At 39.8% G+C, this 25,778-nt stretch overlaps 1 protein-coding gene across 5 annotated transcripts in view; it reads right to left on the bottom strand.

Annotated features, from left to right (window-relative positions):
• The window catches only part of ANO3 (anoctamin 3), a 212,283-nt gene that overhangs the window by 58,955 nt on the left and 127,550 nt on the right, over positions 1-25,778 (bottom strand). For 4 of the 5 annotated variants that reach the window (XM_062614205.1, XM_062614207.1, XM_062614210.1 and 1 more), the window contains exons 5-7: positions 14,115-14,267; positions 12,289-12,389; positions 2,851-2,895 (exon numbers count right to left, since the gene is read on the bottom strand). In XM_062614205.1, coding sequence (XP_062470189.1) covers positions 2,851-2,895; positions 12,289-12,389; positions 14,115-14,267 — 299 coding nt within the window. The remainder of the gene's footprint in view (positions 1-2,850; positions 2,896-12,288; positions 12,390-14,114; positions 14,268-25,778) is intronic. The other variant, XM_062614206.1, reaches the window with a different exon arrangement.

The following is a 25,778-nucleotide window of genomic DNA, read 5'->3' as shown; positions in this document are numbered from 1 at the left end:
GTTCTGAAACATGTATACATATTATTCTTCGATATAAAATATAACATTTTATGAAGATGTGTGTAATTTCAGCTTTACTTAACTTCCATTCTTGACTGTACAGCTCTCTTTTATATGGTTGGCTGTTCTTTTTTGCAGAACTAGTTAGTCCAAAAATCCTTGCAGACTACATTTACTCTGCAGACTGCAATGCAAAGGAACGCAGTACAGATGAGTTCAGAATTATCTGATCAGACTCATGGAATAAGATACTGGAATTAAGCAACTGCCACTGGTCATGTTAGGTATTTTTGACAGCAATCCCCACCCAGTAGTTTGCTCAGTGTTTGTGCCTCTCCAGACTCATCAACCATATGCCACCAAATGACACAGCCATGGCATGTTTCCTTGTTTTGTAATAGGAAACATGTTATGGTTGACAGATTCAACATACGGACACAAACATCACCAATTTGTTCAACGGAATGATATTAACAATTTCTCTTCAGTGTGCAGATTAAAATCCAAAAGGTTTCCAAAAGGTTTCAAAAAGTCCTTGTGCAAAGCAGAATTACTGCAGCTCAGCTGCTCAACAAAAATCAATTTTGGTTCTCTAACCTTAGAAGTATTAATTTATTTCAACATTTCAGTGGGTGGAGTGAAGCTGCATACTAAGACAACTATCTTTTCGTGTTGTCTTCCTCAATGTCATTCTTTACCAACATGAAATTGGTGTGTCTGATATTGTGAATACAAGATCAGTTCATTCAGTCTTAAATCTGAGAGTTCAGGCAACTTTTGATACTTGCATACCCCACTTCCAGCAACTCACACCTTCCTTTGAAAAGATTTGTGAAGGATTTCCAAATACTGCTATTAATGAGTATGATAAAATTATTTCTATAGCACGGACCTTTGAATAGAATTCAAGCTTTACAGGGTGAAATACAATGTTGAGGGTTTTTTTAAGGTACATAAATGAAGAAATCGAGAGATATCACATATAAGGAAAGTGCTATACCAGTAAGCATTCCATTAACCTTCTCTTCCTTCATGCCCCTAAATCTTCTGTGGAAGTTTTAAAGAGCATTTAAGATCATATAACCACATCAATAAATTCAGGGAAGTGTACATGTTGCAGAAGGGTCTAATACGCTAGTGCTACCTCACATTAAATTATAGAAAATCTGTAGCCTTAAAATTTTACCTTTGATATACAAAGATTTTAATAGTTATTTGCTGTGGCTCTTGCAAATTCTACAGAAATATTAGTAAGAGATTTAATGAGTTACAGAGAAGAGTTAAGCTGGAAAAGTTGTAAGATGAAAAGAAACAACAACAGTATTGTAGAATGGTTTGGGATGGAATGGATCTTAAAGATCATCTAGTTCAAGATATGCACGTCAGCAATTTTAGCATTAGCTTTCATTTTTAGAAATAGCTGCTTTATTTTTTTCCACACTACTGCTTTGTGCACTGTATTATAGAAACTGACAGAAAAAGTATTCAGAAAAATATTCACCAAATTCTAACAAAGTAAATCACAAGTAAAAGTATTTGTCTCAAATGAAAAAAGTCAATCTGGCATGAAAACTGTTTATTACTTAGTTCACAGGTACCGTGCAAATTCAGTTGCATGCTTCAGGCATCTGTCCTTCCATAATAAGAAAAATAAATTTATTTAATATCTAGGACTCACCAGATGGATTACAGACAAAATGAGACAATTTTGCAGCAAAGCTTGTTGATTTTGCCCTTGCATTACAAAGCACATCACTTACATTTTTTATAATGAACACTAAAATGGAGCAAGCATGTGAATGACTGGGAAGAGTAAAAAATGCAGTTGTAAATTTCAGTTACAGATTGTTTTATTTCAATATATTTTATCTGCTTATGCATTTAAAGTTCTGTCACCGTACCGTTCAACAGTGCTTTATGTTTTTGTTATATAAAAACATGATCATCTTGCTGATCATGTTGCAAACTGGTATCATGAGACTACTTAAATTTTTCCTAAGAAATAATGAGAGATCTTCATCATCTCAAGTAACAACAGGAGAACAAAATCAACTGTAATCTCAGCTCAAAATCCATTTGAGAAAACCCATGACAAAAAACTTTCAGATTTCCCTCCTGTAAAAATTTTCCTATCTTTTCCACAGGCAATTAGGATTTACAAGACATCATTATGTCTGGCTAGAGCAACAGGGAGTGATTACAGTTCCCAGTGCCCCCTGTCTTTACTCCCCAGCTCCCTTAGACTCTTTTTTGCATGCTGCTGTGGCCCCTTGTAGCCATTCCTGTCTGACAAAAGCAGCAACAGCAGCAGTCATGGGTGAGGTCTGCATGTCTGTGTCTCAGAGTTAAACAGCTTTCCCCGCAGTTATTCTGACAGCTATCAAATCTAAACTCAACACAGCCTCTTGTGTGGTGTTGATTTAGTCCATATCACCAGGATACACATGAAGTGTTAACATGCAAAGTTACGTTTGCATGTCTAAGGAAATAGCTGAATACCAGAATCTGAGACATACACTCAAATGGATCTTTCATGCCAAAGAAATATCTCTCGGTGCAGCAGAAAGAACTGCAGAGAGAGCTCCAGCATTAAACCTTTCCTGCCAGGATAAGGCCATTTTTTTTTTTTGCATAAACATTTTTGCATTTCTAAAATGAGACCTGGCAAAGCTTTGAAGTACTGCATCTTGTTACACATGAATATTGTAACACTATGAGCTAACATATTTTGAGTTTTCAAGAAAATAATCTAATTTTCCAAGTTTCCTTGATAAATTTACAACTGCGAATGGATTTTCTTTAGCAGGGTGACTATCTGGTAAAATTAGAAGCTACACATCACCCACCAACCTGCCCATCGTTTTGCTCCTCCAGTCAGTGTAATAACATTTTTTCCTGAAAGAACAGCAAAAATCAGCTGAGAATAATCAAGTAGGAGGCAGCTGCAAAGGACATATATATTATAAAAGAACACTGGACATTTTAAAACATGCATTTTCATAGGCAGAAAAACAGAAAACACTTAAAAAAATGCAACTGGAATAGAAAAGTTATTAAAATGCTGTAATTTCACATATTTTCAAGTTTGAAATTTGAGTCAAAATTAAAATTTATATTTGTAGTTAATAACAATAATAGCTTGTAGTTAATAGCAGTAATAGCTAATCAACAATTCCTTCATCAGACAAGGTTCAGTGGTGTCATGCTATGTATTCATTTCATGTGGTCTTTCTTAGCCTTTACTTCAGAAAACTCATTTTAGGAGAATCACCAGGGCTCCCATACTTCTAAATGCTTTATGCACTTTATGCATTAAATCCTGTAAGCACTTAACATCATGAGATGCTCTCTTCATTCTCTGAAGTGCTCTACCATCGCCTTCCCTTGATATTTTGCATCCAACTGAAGAACACACAGCCCTAAAAATGTAAGAGTACTAACTGCAACAAACAACTTTCATGTTAACAATCCTTTTCTTTCCACCCTTCAGTGCTCATAGACACTTAGAGGAAGACAACAGAAATCCCCTCTAAAGTCTTATGAGAACACCTACTTTGAAACCATACAAAGAAGTATTTTCTGCAACGTTAATATTTTGCATATCTATTTTAAGGCTTTCGGCTTTTCTTTTTGGCCTACACCTATCACTTCATGGCACATTTAAACCACACAAAGGCACTGATTTTGCAGATTCCTTGGGTTATCCATATATTTCCCATGATTCTCATCTGGGGGCAGTGAAGCTCAGCATCAGGGACTGTGCTCCTCACTCAGTTCATCTTCTACTTAAAATTTGCCTCAATGCTTTCTACTTCTGCAAGGTTTGCTTTTTAGGAGGAATCAAAACAAATTTATTTGGCTACATGATTATAAAAGTTTAACATTATTTCAATTGATACTTTATCCCTCCCTCCATTCTAACACATAAAAACAGCAGTTTCACTCTGAATACTTCCCCATCACTTCTTAGCCTAGAACTACACATAATTAACAATATCTGCAACTGCCCATCTGGGCAGTATTTGAATCATTCAATTTGAATCATTTCACATTACTTACATTAAGGTAACAATGAACTGAATACATTAAAAAGAGTAAGATGGAAATGTGGCTTGAAAAATAAGCGGCCATTGGAAAACTCTGTATCTACCAATGTGCACAGTGCTGGCAGCCTGGCACTCGGTACTACTAGGCAGAATGGTAAAACAAAGCAATGAAGAATCATGACAGGATTCTCAGACACTACATTTTTTAACAAAAAAACCTCATTCTCTTTAATTGGCCTCAGCTGTTTTGCACAGATGGAAGTCCAGTTAAGCTACAGATACGACTTATTTATTCTTTACACACAACAATAATATGCCACAAGATAACTATAGACACAGGTCTAAGTTCTTGAGCTCCAGAAATAGATGTTTTATTTCTACTGACAGATTATACCCAATCTAAACTTCCCCTGTCTCAGTTTTAAGTAAAGTAAACAGGAGAAGTTTAGATTGGATATAAGGAGGGAATTCTTTTCTGTTAGGGTGGTGAGGCACTGGAATAGGTTGACCAGGGAGGTTGTGAATGCTCCATCCCTGGCAGTGTTCAAGAGAAGGTTGGATGAGGCCTTGATATGATTTAGTGTGAGGTGTCCCTGCCCATGGCAGGGGGGTTGGAACTTCATGATCTTAAGGTCCTTTCCAGACCTAACTATTATATGAATCTATGATTCTATAAATTGTTTTTAAAAAAGTACAATTCAGTCATGACCTAACCTTGTTGCTAACATAAGACCTGTCTGAAACCATATACAACACAACAATACAGTGATTAGCACAGACAAGTCTTTTACAATGTGAGCCAGATTTCCTTTTGCAACTGAAACACCAAGATTCCATCTGTGTTATATACATGATGTATACTTTGCATCTGCCAACACATTTTCAGTATGATGCCATACTAAAACAGTTCTGGGATATTGGATGGTCCCTTATGTCAGCAAAAAGCATTTTTTATTTTTCAGCAATGAAGAGAAATACTTCTTACCCTGTGTAATAATTGTATTAGTTTTGTTTAGATTCCTGAATTGAGCAAAATGAACCTAAAAAGTACATGGTTAATTCTTATGGCATTAGTCATATATGGTACCAAAATATATTTTTAGTGACCATACCCAAAAGCTAAAATTTTGCAACACTCTGCAGGACAGCAAGGGTATATTGTATTGAAGTAACGCAGGGAAGGTTTGCTCTTTGGCAGCCAGAAACCACTGTTAGATCAGATGAAGGCTAAGAGAAATAATCTGTTCTTAGAATCACAGAATATCTCCAGTTGGAAAGGACTCATAAGGACCATTGAGTCGAACTCCCTGCTCCTCACAGGGAGGGAACCACTCTAGTTCACTGTAATTGCGGGAGAACTGTATGATTTGAGCTTCCTCTATGCATTGAATGAAGAAAATAGTTACTTCAGGAAAACAATATATGCCACTCAGTTAAGAAAGGTTTGATTTAAATAAGCAGGCTCAAGACTTAAAACTAAAGTGCTTTGACAGAACATGTCATTGAATTACAAAGTGTGTGGTCACAGGATGTCGTTACAGAAGCTTAAATCGCTATTTCTACATTCATGAAAAGCCACCAGTGACTAATTTAATAGAGATGAAGACATGAATTCCGCCTCAGAAAGGCTGTAAACCACAGCCTTCTGGAAAGAGAGAATGCACCATGATACAATTCAGTCAGCTGATCGGAGCTAGCCCAGCTAGAGCCGCAGCCGGCACGCTTCAGTGACAGCGAGGGTCAGCGGAGATGAGGAAAACCAGAGGCGACAGCGCAGAGACATCGCGGCTCCCCACATCTCCCGACCCCCGAAGCCACAGCAGCCCTTGCGAGAGAGAGGCTGACGTGGCGGGGGGCGTTCCCACGGTGACGGTGACCACCCCCCTGCCGCTTGCCTTGAAGGAGCCTCTGAGAGGGCAGCGCCGTGTCACTGCCCGCCAGCGGCAGGGAGGAACAAGCCGGTCGTGTTGCTGACCCTGTTGCTGGTGTCCCAGACTGCCGACCAATATGGTCGCCTCCAGAAAGAGAGCTTGCAGTAAGGTGACTGCAGCAACTCAGACAGAGACCCCGTCCCAAACCGTGGCTGTTCAGGTCACTGGATGCAGGGAGTGCCAGAGCCTGCTGCTGCCGGGGGAGGGAGGACAGCGTTCGACCTGCGTGAGGTGTGAGCAGGTAGAAGACCTGCTTAGCCTGGTGGCAAGACTTAAGGAGGAGGTTGAGACGCTGAGGACCATCAGGGAGTGCGAAAGGGAGATCGACTGGTGGAGTAACTCCCTGGCGTGCCAGTCAGAACGGTTCCAGGGAGATACCCCCGAAAGGGGAAGGACCCCCTGCCTTCTCACACAGAGGGGGATGGCCTGAGACAGCCCCTGCCCTGTAGCTGTTGCGCAGAGGTAGGGGACCAAAAAGACGACGAGGGTTGGAAGCGAGTTCCAGTTCGGCGTCGTGGGAAACCCTCCCCTCTTCCTGCCCTGCTTCCCCAGGTGTCCCTCCGTAATAGGTTTGAGGCCCTGGATCTTGAAGGAGAGGTAGGTGAGGATGTGGGGCAAGGCCAGCCCACAAGGCCACATAGGAAAAGGCGGTCGACTTTGCACCTCAAGACTGCCTCTGATAAGAAAGAAAGAAGGGTCATTGTAGTAGGCGAGAGGAGCAGAGGGCCCGATATGCAGAGTTGACCCTCATCATAAGGAAGTGTGTAGTCTGCCTGGAGCCCGGATCAGGGATATCACTAGGGCGCTCCCCAACCTGGTGCACCCGACAGACTACTACCCGCTGCTGGTCTTCCAGACAGGTGAGGGGGAAGCTGCTTCCCGCAGTCTGAGGGGGATGAAGAGAGACTACAGGGCCTTGCGGCGGATGGTGAAAGAGTCTGGGGCTCAAGTGATCTTCTCCTCACTCCTTCCATCTTCCACTGATGATGTGGGAAGGAATGGGAAGATTCAGTTCGTAAACGATTGGCTTCGAGACTGGTGCTGCAGGCAGGGCTTTGGATTCTTTGATAACGGCTGGTTTTACAGGGCACCAGTCTGGACAATGGCATGTGGGAAAGGTTTATCTCACAGAGGCAAACGGATGCTGGGGCACGAATTAGCAGGGCTCATTTGGAGAGCTTTAAACTAGATTCGAAAGGGGGATGGGGTTGTAGCTGGGCTTGCCCCAGTGGGGCAGCACTCCAGAATTGATGAAGACTGGGAGGCCTCCTATAATCCTAGGGTGAAATCGGTGTGCTCAGCTCGCTCCCTGGAATGTCTGTACACCAATGCGCGCAGCATGGGAAATAAGCAGGAGGAGTTGGAAACCTGTGTTAAGTCAGGAGACTATGATCTGGTGGCAATTACAGAGACGTGGTGGGACAGCTCACATGACTGGAATATAGTCATGGAGGGCTATGTCCTTTTCAGGAAAGACAGGCCAGCCACGCGGGGTGGTGGGGTTGCTCTTTATGTGCGGGAGCAACTACAATGCACTGAGTTCTCTCCAGGGACAGATGACGAGCGAGTTGAGAGTCTGTGGGTGAGAATTAAGGGGCAGGCTGGCAGGGGCGATACTGTTGTGGGTGTCTGTTACAGACCACCAGATCAGGGTGAGGAAGTTGACGAGGCCTTCTACAGGCAGCTGAGAGCGGCCTCACAGTCACAGGCCGTGGTCGTCGTGGGGGATTTTAACTTCCCTGATGTTTGCTGGAAGGACCACTCAGCAACCCAGCCACAGTCCAGGAGGTTCCTCCAGTGTATGGATGATAACTTCCTCCTGCAAATGGTGGATGAGCCGACCAGGAGAGGAGCGCTGCTGGATCTCATCCTCACTAACAAGGAGGGTCTGGTCGAAGCAGTAAGGGTTGAGGGCTGCCTTGGTTGCAGCGACCACGAGATGGTGGAATTCAGGATCTTGTGTGGTAGGACCAGTAGAATAGCAAGTAGAATTGCAACCCTGGGCTTTAGCAGGGCAAACTTTGGCCTTTTCAAGCAATTGCTAGGGGAAATCCCATGGGCAAGGCTGTTTGAAGGTAAAGGGGCCCAAGATAGTTGCTTGGCATTCAAGGATTGCTTTTTCCGAGCTCAAGATCGGAGCATCCCGACACGTAGGAAGTCAAGGAAGAGGGCCAGGAGACCTGCATGGGTAAATAGGGAATTGCTGGGTATGCTCAAGTGGAAGAGGAGAGTTTACAGGTCATGGAAGGAGGGGCTGGCCACTTGGGAGGAATATAAGGCTGCTGCTAGAGGATGTAGGAAGGCAGCTAGGATGACTAAGGCCTGCTTAGAATTAAACCTGGAGAGAAGGGTCAAGGACAGCAAAAAGAGCTTTTTCAAATACATGGCAGATAAAACTAACACCAGAGGCAATGTAGGCCCACTGATGAACGGGGTGGGTGCCCTGGTGACAGAAGATACGGAGATGGCAGAGTTACTGAATGCCTTCTTTGTCTCTGTCTACTCTGCTGCAGGCAGTCCTGAAGAGCCCTGTAGCCCTGAGACCTCAGATGAAGTCAGGTCAACGGAGCGGTTTGCCTTAGTCGATGAGGAATGGGTTAGAGACCAGTTGAGCAATCTGGACATCCATAAATCCATGGGTCCAGATGGGATGCACCCGCGGGTGCTGAGGGAACTGGCGGAAGTCATTGCTAGACCACTCTCCATCATCTTTACCAAGTCTTGGGAAACGGGAGAGGTGCCTGAGGACTGGAGGAAAGCAAATGTCACTCCAGTCTTCAAAAAGGGCAAGAAGGAGGACCCGGGTAACTATAGACCGGTCAGCCTCACCTCCATCCCTGGGAAAGTGATGGAACACCTTATCCTTGGTGCCATCTTAAGGCATATCAAGGATAAGAGGGTTATGAGGGGCAGTCAACATGGCTTCACCAAGGGGAAATCATGTTTGACCAATCTCATAGCCTTTTATGAGGAAATAACACGGTGGATGGATGATGGCAGAGCAGTGGATGTGTTCTACCTTGACTTCAGCAAAGCGTTTGACACAGTCTCCCACAGCATCCTCACAGCTAAATTGAGGAAGTGTGGTCTGGATGATCAGGTAGTGAGGTGGACTGTGAACTGGCTGAAGGAGAGAAGCCAGAGAGTTGTAGTCTATGGGGCTGAGTCTAGTTGGAGGCCTGTAACTAATGGAGTGCCTCAAGGGTCAGTACTGGGACCAGCATTATTTAATATATTCATCAATGATTTAGATGAGGGAATTGAGTGTACCATCAGCAAGTTTGCTGATGACGCTAAGCTGGGAGGAGTGGCTGACATGCCAGAAGGCTGTGCTGCCATCCAGCGAGACCTGGACAGGCTGGAGAGTTGGGCAGGGAATAACTGGATGAAATATAACAAGGGAAAGTGTAGAGTCCTGCATCTGGGCAGGAACAACCCCAGGTTCCAGTATAGGTTGGGAAACGACCTGTTAGAGAGCAGTGTAGGGGAGAGGAACCTGGGGGTCCTAGTGGAAGACAGGATGACCATGAGCCAACACTGTGCCCTTGTGGCCAAGAAGGCCAATGGCATCCCGGGGTGTATTAGAAGAGGGGTGGTTAGTAGGTCGAGAGAGGTCCTCCTTCCCCTCTACTCTGCCCTGGTGAGACCACGTCTGGAATATTGTGTCCAGTTCTGGGCCCCTCAGTTCAAGAAGGACAGGGAGCTGCTGGAGAGAGTCCAGCACAGGGCAACTAAGATGATTAAGGGAGTGGAGCATCTCCCTTATGAGGAAAGACTGAGGGAGCTGGGTCTCTATAGTTTAGAGAAGAGGAGACTGAGGGGTGACCTTATTAGTGTATATAAATATATAAAGAGGGAGTGTCACGAGGATGGAGCCAGGCTCTACTCAGTGGCAGACAATGATAGGACAAGGGGTAATGGGTACAAACTGGAACACAAGAGGTTCCACTTAAACTTGAGAAAAAACTTCTTCTCAGTGAGGGTGACAGAGCACTGGAACAGGCTGCCCAGGGAGGTTGTGGAGTCTCCTTCCCTGGAGACATTCAAAACTCGCCTGGACACATTCCTGTGTAACATTATCTAGGTGTTCCTGCTCCAGCAGGGGGATTGGACTAGATGATCTTTTGAGGTCCCTTCCAATCTCTAGCATACTGTGATACAGTGCCCTATATTTGCTTGGCTTCTGTATTGGACACTTCAGACAGGCTGCTGGCAGAGCAAGACCAACCTTAGCTATTCTGCTACATCTACTCTGTGGTCACAATAAAAATGTATTTACGTTTATTTTTTAAAAAGTATGGAAATTCAGTGAATAGACTGTTTGAAATATTCACACCAGTTTTAGATTGCATTTTCATTAAAATTCCTATTAAAATCTTTGAAAGGACAAAATAAATGATGATCAGTTTACTATTTCTCACAGTTCTATTATGGTGGTAGATGTGGAGAGTGGGCTTTTTTTCTTAACAAATTACTGTGTTTCATTCTACAGCAAAACTGCCAACAAGGTGAAACAGGAGAATTTATCATTTTATCTACTTTTGGTGTAATGAACTAAGTGGGATTAAAAGAAGCTTAAGCAACAGCCCAGAAACAAAGAAACAGGGATCAGACACTTGGGGAAAAAAAGCCCAGAGAATGTATTTATATCTCAGTTAATAACAATAAACAAACATAACTTCAAATACCTTCCAAATGAAGCAGCACTTCAAATCTTAGCCTTTCTTTTCCTGAAGAGCACTACAGTAACTTCATAGTTCAGTAGAACTATGAAGTTACTAGGAAGATGAAGAATTCAAACCAAACCATTGCTAAATCCTAACTTAATTTTGTGACTTCATGTATCAGAAGGATGAAGGAAGTATTTTTTAATTGGAGTTTAGATTGTTTATGTATGTGTACACAGAGGCAAATACTTGTATATTTAAAATGTTGACAAGTATTCAAACTAGAAAAGCTCAAATGCACAAGGAAGATGACTTAAGAAAACACCTTTTTTATGGAAAGGACTTTGAAGGCTTAATGGGATTAGTGGAAACTCAGTATGGAACTGGGTATTTGAAGCAAGTTTTGAGCGAAAGATGCTTCATGATGACTCCAGTTTAGGAGCAATATAAGAGAGTCATACTGTGATAGCTGACATGAAGGATAAAGCACCTGGCAATTCAAATAAGAAAGGAGTGCTCTAAGGGTATTTTCTGTTGAATCACACAGCTTCAGCATCTAGTTACCACTTTTAACTCCTGAGGAGATTTACAGCACACTACATGCTCTTCTCTCTCTGGAAGAACATTATTAATAAATTTGAAAAGGCATGTTTTCTCCTTTAAAAATTTCTGTATTGTTGCAAAAAATATTAACTGTGTCCTAAATAGAAACACTGGAAATGAAAGGTTTAGGTTGGAAAGGACCTTAAAGACCAGCTAGTTCCAACCTCCTGCTACGGGCAGGGATGCCTTCCACTAGACCAGGTTGCTCCAAGCCCTGTCTCACCTGGCCTTGAACACTGCCAGGGATGGGGCAGCTACAGCTTCTCTAGGCAACCTGTGCCAGGGCCTCACCACCCTCACAGGGAAGAATTTCTCCCTAATTTCAAATATAAATTTCCCCTCTGTCAGTTTAAAGCCATTACCCCTTATCCTGCCACTACACATCCTTGTAAAAAGTCCCTCTCCAGATTTCTTGTAGGCTCCCTTTAGGTATTGGAAGGCTGCTATAAGCTCTCTCTAGAGCCTTCTCTTCTCCAGGCTGAACAAGCACAGCTCTCTCAGCCCGTCTACAAATCAATAAAGAAATATTTATTGTAAAAATATATGATAGAAGGAAGTCAATTCATTTCATTATTCTGCCACAGGAAAGCTACAGAACCCAGAAATAAATCTAATTTTATTCAAAGTATGCAAATATATGTTATATTGGAGACACATGAGACACCAGCTATTTCTGTCATTTCACTTGCTTTTAGGTAAGACTTCAGAAATACCCTAAAATCACTGAGAATACCTGAGCTCAGATGGAGGATATCTGGACGTCTCCAAAGCCTTAAAATAATATGTGAACTACTAACAGTATTTTCTAAAGACATATGGTCAATATGATTTGGCAGGTAAGTCTGAAAACAAGTACCACACGTAAATGTGAAAAGAACAGTGCTTATGATTTGTTTCTCCTCTCCCCTACCACCACACTAAATTACATGTAAGTGTGCCTGCCACGACGCAACAAAGACTACATTTCAGCCTTAAGGTAAGTAATGAACTTTTAGTATTAAGCACTAAATTACAAGTTTCTGAAATGAGTTTCCACAGTACCTGAAAGGCATCCTGATATTCATTCTTTCTGCATATTTGCACAATGTCTCCCACGGACAGTGAATTTTAACAAACATGATATCACTGTTTGTAACAGCTGGCTGTAAAGAGTGGTAGCAAACAAATACATGTTAGCAATTCAAATCTCTATGGCACTCACCTTTCTAAAAGCATTCCTCAGGGCCAAATTCTGCATTTAGGCCTTCAAGTGACTATGCAAGTCTGAAAACACTGTAAGAGCTCTCAGCTAGACAAAGGAAAATTATTAACTTCTTTGTTTCCTTTCCAAACCCCGTAATAGGAGTAAGCTAGTAACTCTCTAGGCGTATCTTTGGTCCCAGACACAGCAGAAGTTGAGAAAGGCTGAATGAAGCATTTTTGGACATGCAATAAATGAATTTACTTTAAATCCCCTCAAAATCATCTTAGACGAGCAGCTTGAAGACTATTCTATGTGTCTCCCATGTAAGGAGAAGAGTGCTCAGCTGCTGGAGATGTACGAACAGCTGGGAGAAGACCGCAGATCCTGCTCTGCCAAATGGCAGCTCCAGGGAACAGTTAAATAATTACAGTATCTGCTATGAAATTATAAATGTTATCTCTGCATGAATTACTAGTTTTTGGTAAAATCTCAAGGAATACTCTGCACAAATGTTTTTCATTGCTAATTTATCTGTACATAAAACAAGTTTCAGCATTTCAGATTATCTTTTCTTACGAACAGTTCCACACCCTTCTCCCAAGACATATTTGCCTGAGTTTTTATAAGCAAATATTTTTGTCCAGCTGAGTTCGATTATATCCTCCCAAAAACTTAAGGGATGCAAGGTTTGGTAAGTAAAGGTAAAGCAGAATTTAGTTAAAGGATTAATAAAATCTTTATTGCTCACAATTCTAACTACACAGTTCCAGAAAGTCATACCACAGTTCAATAATACTGCTTCTAGGGTTTTATTTTTCTTAAATGATGTGGATAAATAGATACTACTGGAAGACAATTTAAACCACCTGATATCTAGAATTATGATCTTAAACTTCTTGTTTTCTGAAGTGTCAATTGACACCAGTTGAGATTGGGATTTTTATTGAAATTTGAACAAAACCAGGTATTATTACAACTAGACTGTAACAATCTTTAAAAGCCTCAAAACCAAATTTGAATCCACTCTCAGGTTAGATTTTTATGACTATTTAACATGCTGCATTGTCAGCTACAGCTTGCAAGGACTACAAACTGGTTAAAACCTTTAACACAGAAAATGTAAGGTGATTCCATTGAGTTGAAATGTATAAATCAGGATAAAAGACAGAGGCACTATAGGAGCTTACTTCAGGACAAACTAAACATGTACCTGTTTGGTAAGTAATTGATGAAACAGCAAAAATTCAAGGCTGTTTTCCTGGCTCTGTTTTCCTTCATTTTTATATTAATACTGTCATTATTAGGCATGGATTAACTTGACACTGACAGTCTTAACCCGTTGAAAACCAGAGACATTTAGTCCTTCATGCATTGTGCTTGAAGACATAGAGGTTATATATTAAAACAATAACATGAATTACTGAAGCTTCTTCTGCAAGCATAAGGAGCTGGAAATTTTCACTCTACTACACTACACACGTATGGAGAGTACATGTGTGTGTGTAAAAGCATGCATCCCCAAAACATGTTAAACAATAGTTAGTAGTAATTTAGTAGTATCAAACAAATGGTAGGAACAGCCTGATTGGAAAGGCTTTTAAGGTTTTCAAGAATCTTTTATAAATTCAGTTAAGTATGACAATACTATAAAAGGGTTTTATGCCACATAAGCTACAAGACTTACCTCTCGTTCTAACATCAACCCTTCTGCTCTCAAATTCTTTTCAAATGTGCTTCTTTTTTCTACCTGTGGACTTGACTTCTTGTACACCAAGATGTAATCAATGCGCTTTTTTCCATCTTTGAAGAAGAGCCCTGATGATGCCATGGCATCAGCCTGGAGAAAAGAGAACAGAAAAACCCCACCAAATATGGCACCTGTGAAAATGAAAAGCCCCACCACAAACTGCACGTAACACAGCATTTCCTAAAGCATAGAAAAGTCCATGTATCTGCAGGATGAATATGTAAAGAAGTAACAAGCACAGACAGTTAATATGCATCTTTTGCTCAGGATTTCAAAATACTTAGAATGAAATAAAATAGCTCCACAGGACCCATATTCTACCCATGTCTTTCAGCTGAACAAAACCCTTAAAATTATTATATAATACATATCCTTAAAGCCTTAAAATCATTATATAATACATATCTATATACATAGATATGAACTTCCATTAATCCTTACTTCCCAGCATCAATTGCTGGGAAACAAAATAAAGGCAAGGAAATGAAACCAAATTTCCTGCTTTGTACCTGGCCAAATTTTACAGAACAACCATGCTTGTATTTTCTCCAGAAGAGGAATAAATCTAAAAAACTTAAAAAGATACGCTACTGATTGGAATGTTTTCCTGCATATTCTAGCTGAAGTACTTTTCAATGCCATGTTAGCAATATTTAGATTTTATCCCATTCCTTCCCACCATTCTTGCAAACAAACCGGATTCTCTGACCTTGATATGGAAAACCCTGCTTTATATGCTGCTGCTGCAAGCTATTTTTGTATTCTGTCTTTTGCATGATTCAGAACAGGCAGTGACTGTATCAACTGGTGTCAGACTGTGAGGATTTGAAAACTGAAAAGGTAAACTGAGAAACTGTCATCATCTTCTGGAGAGTGCAGCACTCATTTTCACACAAACTGTCCAGAACAAGTACATTAGTTTGAAGTAAGATACATTACACCTCTATATACGGGACCAGAAATCTATGAGTACTGCATCTTTTAGCTAATATGATGCTAGCCTTCGAAATTCATGCTATTTGGATTATTGCTTTGTCCCTGGCAGTGTTCATAGGCTGGATGGAACTCTGAGCAACCTGGTCTAGTGGAAGGTGGTCCTGCCCGCGGCAGGGGGTTGGAACTAAATGAACTTTAAGGTCCTTTCCAACCCAAAACACCCTGTGATTCTATGATTCTATTAGGTAAGAAATTTATAATACTCAGAGTTATATCCTATAGTTACACTCTCTATTGATAAATAGAACGAAGTGTTAGCGCATGGTATCAGCAGTGTAAATACTGGATACCGGTTCACTTGTTTCTATGTGAAAAGTTTTTCTTACTCCCACATACCTCACTGCCACCTTTCTACATATTTAGTGCTTCTGAGAACAACTTAATCTGCAACAACTAGTTTTCTAACAAGATTCTTCCTCTTTCTCTGCTTTCTTAACTTCTAAAGCAAAAGCAAAGGAAAAGTCATTCTCAGCTACTGCTGCATCACAGTTGGGAACATTATTTAAACAGATTAAGCTTCAATTTAGAATCATAAAATTGTTTAGATTGAAAAAGACCTTTAGGTTCATTGAATCCAACCATTAACCTAACACAGCCAAGCCCAACAGGAAACCATGTCCCTAAGTGCCACATCTACATGTCTTAAAAGCCTCCAGTGATAGTGATTTCACCACTTCCCTGGGCAGCCTGTCCCAGTGCTTGACAACCCTTTCAGTGATTTTTCCTAGTATCCAATCTAAACCTCTCCTGGTTGAACTTGAGGCCGTTACCTCTTGCCCTATCACTTGTTACTTGGGAGAAGAGACCAACACCCACCTCACTACAACCTCCTTTCATGTAGTTGTAAAGAGTGATAAGGTCCCCTCCCAAGCCTTCCCTTCTCCAGACTAAGCCCCCTCAGTTCCCTTAGCCGTTCTTCATCACACTTGTGCTCCAGACCCTTCACCAGCTCCACTGCCCTTCTCTGGACCTGCTCCAGCACCTCAATGTCTCTCTTGTAGTGAGAGGCCCCAAACTGAACACAGGATTCAAGATCACGGCCTCTCCAGTACTCAGCACAGGGGTGCGGACAATCACTGCTTTCCACAGTAGTGCTGATACAGGCCAGGATGCTGTTGGCCTTCTTGGCCACCCATGCATGCTGCTGGCTCACATTCAGCCAGCTGTTGACCAGTGCTCCCAGGTCCTTTTCCGCCGGTCAGTTTTACAGCCATTTAAGTACAGTTAAGCTTACTTTCTCTTCAGCAGCTGGTGATGTAATCAATTGCCTACTTTTCCAGACAACACTTTTCAGAATTAACCATAAAAGCCTTTTGTTATGTGCTCCAAGATACACTCCTGCTTGTGTATGTTATTAACAAGCCTGTGAATACAAAATGGTGCTAGAAGTCTCAACTTTGTCAGGGCAGGGAACACAAGATGTCCAATGTAACCAAGAGAAACAATATGGAAACTGGAAAACAATTAGTAGAAATGGATAGACATAGGAAGAATGATCTTCCAATCATAAATTATTTTGGAAGTTTGTTGAGAACAGGAAATACCCTTTAGTTTGGCTTTTGACATCAAATTTTCCATTTTTATTCCCATAAGAAATTAAGTATAAAAGGAAAAAATAATTTATCAATATACTGATAAAACAATTTTTGAAGACTAGAATATCGCATACTCTATTATGTTTTTATGCATTCTTCTGCTTTGATTTATCCCAAGATATTCAGATAAATGGTATCTGAAGTCCAAATTAAGGTAGTCAAGATGGTTAAGCAAGATTATTAGTGCACTGAATACAGGGTTTGTCACCCCTTCTAAGAATTCTAGATGTAGACAGTAATAAAAACATAAATTTTTGTTATTTTTAAATGCCACAAACGTAATTATCTAAAGATACAAGATGCAGAGATTTGAAGGTGAGGTAGTGGACTCAAGTTTTGAATATGAAAATTTTTAAATACCCAAACATTTTTCAGGTTTAAGACACAAGCAACAAATCTTCAACAATGAAGAACTCCTGCAAAAATACTTCACAAAAGCAGACCAGAGCTGCTTTTGTGCTCCATGAGGCAGGTAAAATGAGACAGAAAAGCCTGGACAAATTTCTCCCAAAAGGAGAGATGTGAAACTTCTGTTACACAATTTCTGCTCATGCAAGTTCTGCACAGACGTTGTGCAAATTAGATCTACCTTTCTGTAATAAACTTCTGCCTTTCTCTGGATTATTACTTCTGGCCTTTCTTTCATCATTTCTAAATGATTTTCTTCAGTCTTGGAAAAACATGTTTTCTTTCTCAGATTAACAACAGTCTGCAAATACGCCCTCAGATTCATCTGCCCCAAACAGAATTCTTTGAGAGCAATGTTCAATAAATAATGAGCTGCACTGATGGTAGAGAGAAGAGTTTCATCTGTTCATCACAGAGCACTTTCAGAGTACTACCGCCACCAGCTAAGAAGTGTGATAGTGAAGCCAATCACCACAACTGTGCAGGGAACCTGAACTTTATCGATTTCAGGACTGATTTGCTTCAACACTATTGGCACCACTAGTTTCACTTTAGTGCAGTTCTCAAGCAGTGCTGTCCACCTATATTAACAGGAATATCAGGAAAAGAATTTATCTAGTAATTTAGGTGGGTTTTTTTTCAATTGATGTGAAGGAGCTCCATAATGTGTACAGAGAACAGGGAGCAGTAATTTCAATTAAATGTGAGTCAAGGTATATTGGCTATCATCTACACCTACGAAAGGGAATCAGTCTCTTAGTACAAAGGGCATCCAGGCAAAGCACATTCAATATTTATGTGTTCTTTTGGATCAATAAATCTCCAATTCATTCTTTCATTTTTTTTCTCAACACAGTGGACGAGAAAAGCATCAGAAGAAATACTTTGTGCAAAGCCGTTACTCTCCCCTATTCTCTTTTAAGATTTCCTGTTTCACCTGAAACAAGGCCTGATCAACGTCTGCTTTTTTTCTCTAATCTTCTTTATCCTCTCTATCTTCTTAGTTTTCCAGATTTTCTGAACAGCATCCACCTGATCAGCTTATCTACGTTTACACACATATGAGAACTTAAGTTTGAATTGAAACATTCCTTTTAGAGTACTGCTGTATAATTCAGCTTGCAAACTCAACATTTTAATTTCACCTTGTTCTTCCCAAGTCTTTAAATATTATCTAATTGTGTACTGAGGCTGTGAAGCTATTCTTCACTCAACAGTAATTTCATTCATAAAGCAGAATAGTAACACACTGGTTTGTATCAGAGTAGAAGACAACTTGAGGCTTCATTACTACAGATCTGCTGCAGTTCCTTAGTTTTATTATTTGGCAACATTTTGGGGTGATTCATAGCTTGTGATTATTATAACAACATGACACACTGCTTTGAAGTCTGATATGGTGTAAAATTCAAAATACTGACATAATTAATGAACTGAATTTTAATAGTTTACACAAAACAAGTTAATCAATTTAACCTAGAAAAAGGTTTTGCTCAAGGCGAAAAAGTGAAATGAAAATATAATGTAAATATTTAGCAAAGTTTTAAAATAAGAGTTTACATTTCTATTCATATGTGGTACAAGAAGATTTTCCTTGAATTGAGCCAACATCAAGGGATTTTTTTCAAGAAACTATATTTCAGATTCTAATTAATAAGCAATGAGCTATTTACAAAGTGGGAACAGCTGTTTTACAGGCTCTTTCCCTCCCCAATTAATTTAAATAGCACAATTCACAGAAATTGTAACTATTTAAACTCTACTGACTTCAGTCTACTAATTAAACTTTTACCAATTTTTCACTCCATACATAGAAACAAATATTCTAGAAGAGTGAGTTGGAACCATTCCCAAAGTAATAAGCAAGTTTTAGATTCATGTAAGAGTAAATGACATAGTATGCACTGTAACACAATATACCAGAACTCCTTTCCTCCATCCTCTGGTTCATGTAGGGATGGGAAATTCTTCCTCTCTATCCCTTTCCCAAGCTCAGCTACTGTGTTTTGCAGCTTTATCTGCCATATGCAACTGCATTTCCATAAACACTTGTATTGGGTTTGTGTGGCAAGGTTTTGGTAGCACGGGGACTACAGAGATGGCTTCTGATGCTAGAAGATGCTAGAAGCTTCCCCTGTCTTTGATGAAGCCAATGCCAGATGGCTCCAAGATGGACCTGCATCTGGTCAAGACCGAGCCCATCAGTGATGGTGGTAGCACCTCTGGGATAACAGATTTAAGAAGGGGAAAAAGTTGCTGCGTGACAGCAATTGCAGTTAGAGACAGGAGTTTGAAGTCAAGGACTATTGTTCACTTAATAAAAAGATGTAAGGAAGTTTTACATTAATATAAGCACATAGAAAACATTAACTCACAGCCATAATCAACAATGGAAGTATTCACTTACGTAAGTGCCAACTGATACAGTACACAATAATTAAGCCGCCGCAGCATGATGCGTTTGGTTTGCCTCTACACTAGACAGGATGAAGTTTAACTTTCCTCCATGTGATGGTGTGATTTAGATTGTAAAATTGCATAAAGGAAAGTAAATATACCAACAGGCTGGTATCTGAGATCCAAACATGGATGTGTACAGCTGGGAATTGGAATTCTTCTCTCCCCAGCATCTTCTTATTTCATTGCAGTGATGCTTAGAACAAAATTAATGTCCTCCCTAAGACAGCCTGAAATTTCTGACAGCTAGATGGACTAGAGAAAAATAATTTTGATAATAATGAAGAAACATGCTATATAGAGACTCACTCACATGTCTTGGTTTGGTTTTTTGTGGTCAAGGAAAATCAGCTTGGAATGGAGAAGTAAGAGAAGAATGAAGCTTTCACTGTAAAATACAATGGTTGTCAGGAGTGGGGCAAGGAAAAGCAGTTTTCTGTAACTCTTCATATCTTGGTTTTTAAGAGGTAATAATGGAAGGGTTTAGTGCTATTAAATCATGTATAAGACAGAAGTAGCCATGGAAAAAATTTGAGGACCTAGGGCAGCAATTTCGACAGAGGTAGTTTGATGTGTGAAATTCTTCTAGTAATTACCTAAAACTGCAATACCTACATGAATATCTTTCCTGTTTTGAGTAGAATGGTTATTTCTCACAAAAAAACTCAACTGTCTTCCAGTATAATTTAGTGTTCTTAGAAGCTCATAAGACACTATTAAGTAGAGGAACTACTAATTCATGGAAACCACCTCCTTTATTTTCATTACTAATTCTCCCTAATACTGTTACCATGAACTTTACATTGTCGTCTTCAGTAATATTCACACTGAAGGATGCCCCCATTTCAGTGGCTAGTGTCTACAGGCAGAGCTTATGACTCAACTCTTCCCTTAAGTTATTTTTGGAAATAAATACATCTCTAATACTAACTTTAACAGGCTTATTTCTATGAACAAAGTCAGATATCTAATTAACGCTTGCTTTGTTTCAAAATGTTTAAAAATCAAACCTACAACACTAGAAAGTTTACAGGCTTCTTAAGTTACACGGAATTAGCTGTGAAAATATTTTAAAAGATATTAAAACAGCACTAGGTATTTTTTACATTTTAAAAATCATGCTCTGATTAAGACTACCTTAAGATGTACTTGATGAGAAGTTTCCTAAGTACCCAACTAAGTTGGCAATCATCTTGTGTTTGAAGGGGTTTGGAATGGATAAGCCAGAAATACATTTATTATATTCATCTTTCAATTTCCTAATTCCAAAAATATAGATTGATTGATTTTAAGTTCCCATTGTTTGGACTTGGGGTTGTTTTGCTTTGTTTTTTTTGCCCATGAGCATAACAACCTCAGAAAGAAAATCGGGGACATATTTGCATATGCAAAGATATCCAAACTAACTTGGGCATCAAAGACAACAAAGACTGGTTAATATGACAGGCTGCTATAGTTACCCACGCTAATGTATTTCAGTGTATACTGCACTGTACTGTGCAGAACCTAGCTGTTTTCTGAGCACAGAGGAAGACTTCCAGAAACATCTGACTGTAATAACAAAATAATTAGCATTTATTTTAGCTTCTTCACAGAGGGCATCTTGTTCATTTTTGTTCTGTTCAGCCCTACAGAGTAAGCATGAAAAATCCATTTCTATATAATACAGAAAGTATATTTTGCTTCAGGAAAGTAATAGTTTTGGGTGATCTTATGCAAAATTTTGAGCATAAGTCTGTTCTGTGTTAGTGTATGAGGAAGCAGCAATGGAGGATGTTTGGAGACAGGAGAAGGCTCCTCATTTCTAATACTTAACCACTTCTATTTGCTCTGTAAGTCCAATAGGGAGGCCTTAATAAGAAGCATACTGACATGGCCACTGAACATTTTTCTTTACATGTTTATTTTTAAAAACTCTCATCATTATGATAAAATTACTCACTACTTTCCCTGCATCTCCTGAGGTTTTAATATCAGGGTTTTTTTTTTTTCTGGGGGGGTGGGTTGGGGTGGTTTTTTTTTTTTTTTTTTTTTTTTAACAAAATCTCACAGCTGATAAGAGCCATGCACTAAAAGCATAAACATGAAGTTAACTTTTTTTGCACTTTACCATGTCATTCTATTCTGGTACAACGATTTCATCTGTCATCATTCCTTTCAAATTTTATTTACTTCTGTTATATTAGACTGCTTTTGTGGACTACTCCTTATCTATCAGGCTCCCTTTGCTATTCTCCTTTCCAGTACACTGCTGTCAGCTCACAACATCTTGTTCTTATATACACACTAAAACACTTCTATTGCCAAACCCTCTCTTTCAGCATGTACGCCTGACTTCCACTGAAAGCAGGAGCAGGATCACGAGTGAAATAATATATATGAAACTATTGATAAATTGACAGGATTAGAATACACAGCACAAATATGTGCAACTCTGAAAGTTATGGACTTAAAGAGGAAAAAACAAAACCAGAAAATAATTCCTGTAAATGCGTGGAAGATAAGATAAAATATTAAGACTGAAGAATGCTTTTATTCTACAGATATTACATTTAATTTACTCTATTTTTCAAAACTACCGTAACATTCTTGTCCTGGGTTCAGCAGTAGCAGTCATGTTTTTCCTTTGTGTTAGCTGGTGCAGTGCTGTGTTTTGACTTCCAGCCTGAGAACAGCGTTGGTGAAGCCGATGTTTTCAGTTGCTGCTAAGTGATGTTTACCCTGACCAAGGACTTTGTGAGGCTCATGCTCTGCCAGGGAGGAGGGGAAGCCATGAGGAAGCAGAGACGGGGCGCCTGACCCGGGCTAGCCAGGGAGGTATTCCATACCACAGCACGTCATGGCCGGGGTGGGGGGTGACTGGGAGTTACCCGGAAGGACACGGGCTTCCGGGTGGAACTCGTTTTCTTGGCCGGTGGTATCGTATTCTCTTCCCTTGTTATTTTCCCTTATCATTGTTGTAGTTGGTAGTAGTGGTGGTGATTTGTGTTGTACATTGGTTGCTGGACTGTTCTTGTCTCGACCCGTGGGAGTTGCATTTTTTTCAATCCTCCTCCCCGTTCCTCCGGGAGTGGGGGAGAACCCCGGTGGGGGGGGGGGCACGGCCCTCGATTGTTGTCAGCTCGGCACCACTCACTGGGAGTGAGTGAACAAGTTACCTGACTGGGTTTAAACCACAACAGTTCTGTAAGCAAAAGATTTGTTTTGCAGGAGAGAGAGGGATATGTCCAAAATCACAAAGAATCCAATAAAATGCCTAAACAATGTATTTCACGTTTTCACAGGCATATTTATTCTTTAATAATCACTACAATAATCTACTCCAAACATTCTGAGTTTTGCTTAAAATATAATGATTTTTTAGCATCATGTCCAGCTCATGAGATACAATTCTCCATATACTTTGGCCAATTGCTTTTATAAGATGTTCTTTAAAATTCCTTAGGAGTTAAAGAACATTTCCAGAGACTGAAAGAGAAAAGAGAAATCATTTCAGACCCTGTCCCACACCGAGCTAGTCCAGATACAAAAGGCAGTATACTAGGCTGCTGTTTAGGCAGTTTCTTTATAGTTCCTGAACCCCTAGTGATAACACATGAACTTTGTTTCAAATATCTTCTTTACTTCACCACACAGCAAAACACACCACTAAGATAAAAAATTAAACTGATAAAAAGAAATCATCAGTGAAAGTAACAATAATGAAGTTGATGAAAGAAAATGGAAGTGTAATTTCTCAAATATTCATATCTTGCTGCTATACATGTGACAATAATTGGTACAGAAAAGAATTCATTGCTACTGACTTCACAGCTTCTCTGTACCAATGTTGCCTTCCATTCAAGTGACAGAGTCTATTTAAGCCTGCTTTCCTTTCTTAGTGAAACTAGAAACATCAACTTTCCAGTCAGGAACCTTCTCATTCCTACATTTCCCTTACAATAGCAGATACTACTCATTCGTTACTTTGCTGAGTAGCCACTTGTTGGCATCATTCCCCTGTGTGAGATCCCCTTGGCACAAATACATACATGAAATTATACTTTTTACACAATCTCAACAGCAGTTGGTGATGAAAAGATGTCTGAAATGGATAAGGAAGACAGTTTTTTCATGGGTCTGAACTCTCAACTTTTCATTATGAGCTCTGTTGATTCTTAAATGATCCGAGCTTACACTAACCATCAAGGAAGCCAGAAAAGCAGGTAACTGTCAAGATGAATGTTGGCCTCCAGATGCTATTTCAAAATTATCTGATATTTCTAAAGCTTTAAAACTCCAGCAATACAAACCAGATTTATGGAAAGATATACTTTATGTGTTCCATCTGAAACACTAAATAATTCCTGGTCAGACTGAGAAGACTTCTTTTATTGCAGTAGATCAGTTTCTTTTTCAAATATATGAGAGTACTTACCAGCTGTAAAGCTGTAGAGCAGTCTTCTGTGATTTCAACAGTCTCAAAAAGAATTAGATGCCTGCTTCTGCTAGTTTTATATCCATTTTGGGAAGATGTTTCCCTTAGACATCTTACACTAACTGCCACAAAGACTTGTACAATAATCCAAAGGCAAAATAGTAACCTTTTATGACACAAAACTAATCTAAATCCCCTCTGCCTCTTCCCAGTGAAGGCAGAAAAACAGTAAATAGGAGGAGAAATCTGCTTTATTGCCTTAAGTGCTGGTGTTGGCTCGGGTAGAGTTAATTTTCTTCATAGCAGCTGGTACGGGGCTATGGTTTGGATTTCTGCTGAAAACAGAGTTAATAATTCAGAGATGTTAGCATTGCTGCTGAGCAGTGCTTACATGGAGCCAAGGCCTTCTCTACCTCTCTCACCAACACACCAGTGAAGAGGCTGGGGTTGCACAAGGAGTTGTCAATGCTAAAAGGTAGACATGGCTTCAGGAGACTGGTTTTAAACTCTGAAGTACTTTGTTCAGTATGTCAGGGAAGGAGACTGAACCATAAAAAGCACATTTTTGTTTAAACTTTATGCAAATACAATGCTCCTCTTTAAACTTTGAAAGAAAGTTAGCTTAGTTGCTGCTTATAAACTTTGTATCAGTCCTGAATGCAAGGCTTGGAGAAAACACAGTTAATGGTCATTTTATATTTTATACAAAACTATAAAAAATACTTTGCTTTAGCACAAGGAAATGCCTGTCACTATACAGAAATTATCTGTTACTAGATTTTCTCTGTAGCAGCCTTCCCTCCTATTAAAAATATTTAATGCTCTGTAACAGTCTAAACACTTCAGATTCTGCATTGTTTTTTCTGTCGCTTAGGCCACATATAACATAAAAGGCTTTGTTTAATTAATCAACAAAATCAAATAAGAACATCCATTCTTATTTCTGTCTTTATTCAGCTAACGTTGCATAAAAAGACAAAAACAAAAAGATAGCTCTGTGACCACAAAAACTCTTATTGCAGTGGTTTAGGTTAAGTATCCCTGCCCATGGCAAGCAGTTGGAACTAGATGATCTTTTAAGGTCTCTTCCAATCCAAACCATTCTATGAAACTATGATAACCCCTTCCTGTCACTACTGAAGTTATATTTTCATGTCCCAGATTTCTGATCTGTAAAAACAATTACCTATAAACCTATCTAAAAGTTATTAGATAGATATTATAGAAAAGTTTTCTAAAACCACCCCATGAAATGGAATCTGGGAGATCACATCAATGTACCTGTGTACAGGAGTTCCTGTAGGAATGGTGACAATGAATAAGCCTTACAACAGTTACATGACTCTCATGAAAACTGCATTCAACGTTCAAGTCACAAACTGCAAGAGGCATAACAGATGACAGAGCTGTATAATGGCCCACTGAAGAATACATTGTATGTAAAGCACAGGATCTTAAAGCAATTTAAGAATTTCTGGGTTTGTAGTGTGCGATTATTCATGTCTTTATATAACAAACATCAGAGAATCACTGGTAAAAACTAGGCTGCTGAATAACACTATTTCCAGTGCGTGAAGAATTAAAATATTTAGGATTTCCTGAGGTTAGTCTGTTCGCCACACATTTACAAGCAATTATGCTTAATGGAAAGGACAATTAAGGGTCTCCCAGAGCAGAGCAGTAACAAAAACTACATGTTTTGAAATGAAAATCCATCCTAATTCTTTG

The sequence above is a fragment of the Pezoporus occidentalis genome, unplaced genomic scaffold (genome assembly GCF_034315485.1).
Source record: "Pezoporus occidentalis ecotype Australia unplaced genomic scaffold, CSIRO_AGI_Poc_V1 ctg173, whole genome shotgun sequence".
Taxonomy (NCBI): domain Eukaryota; kingdom Metazoa; phylum Chordata; class Aves; order Psittaciformes; family Psittacidae; genus Pezoporus; species Pezoporus occidentalis.
Note: the sequence above shows the minus strand (reverse complement) of the source record. Positions and strands in the feature narration are given on the sequence as shown.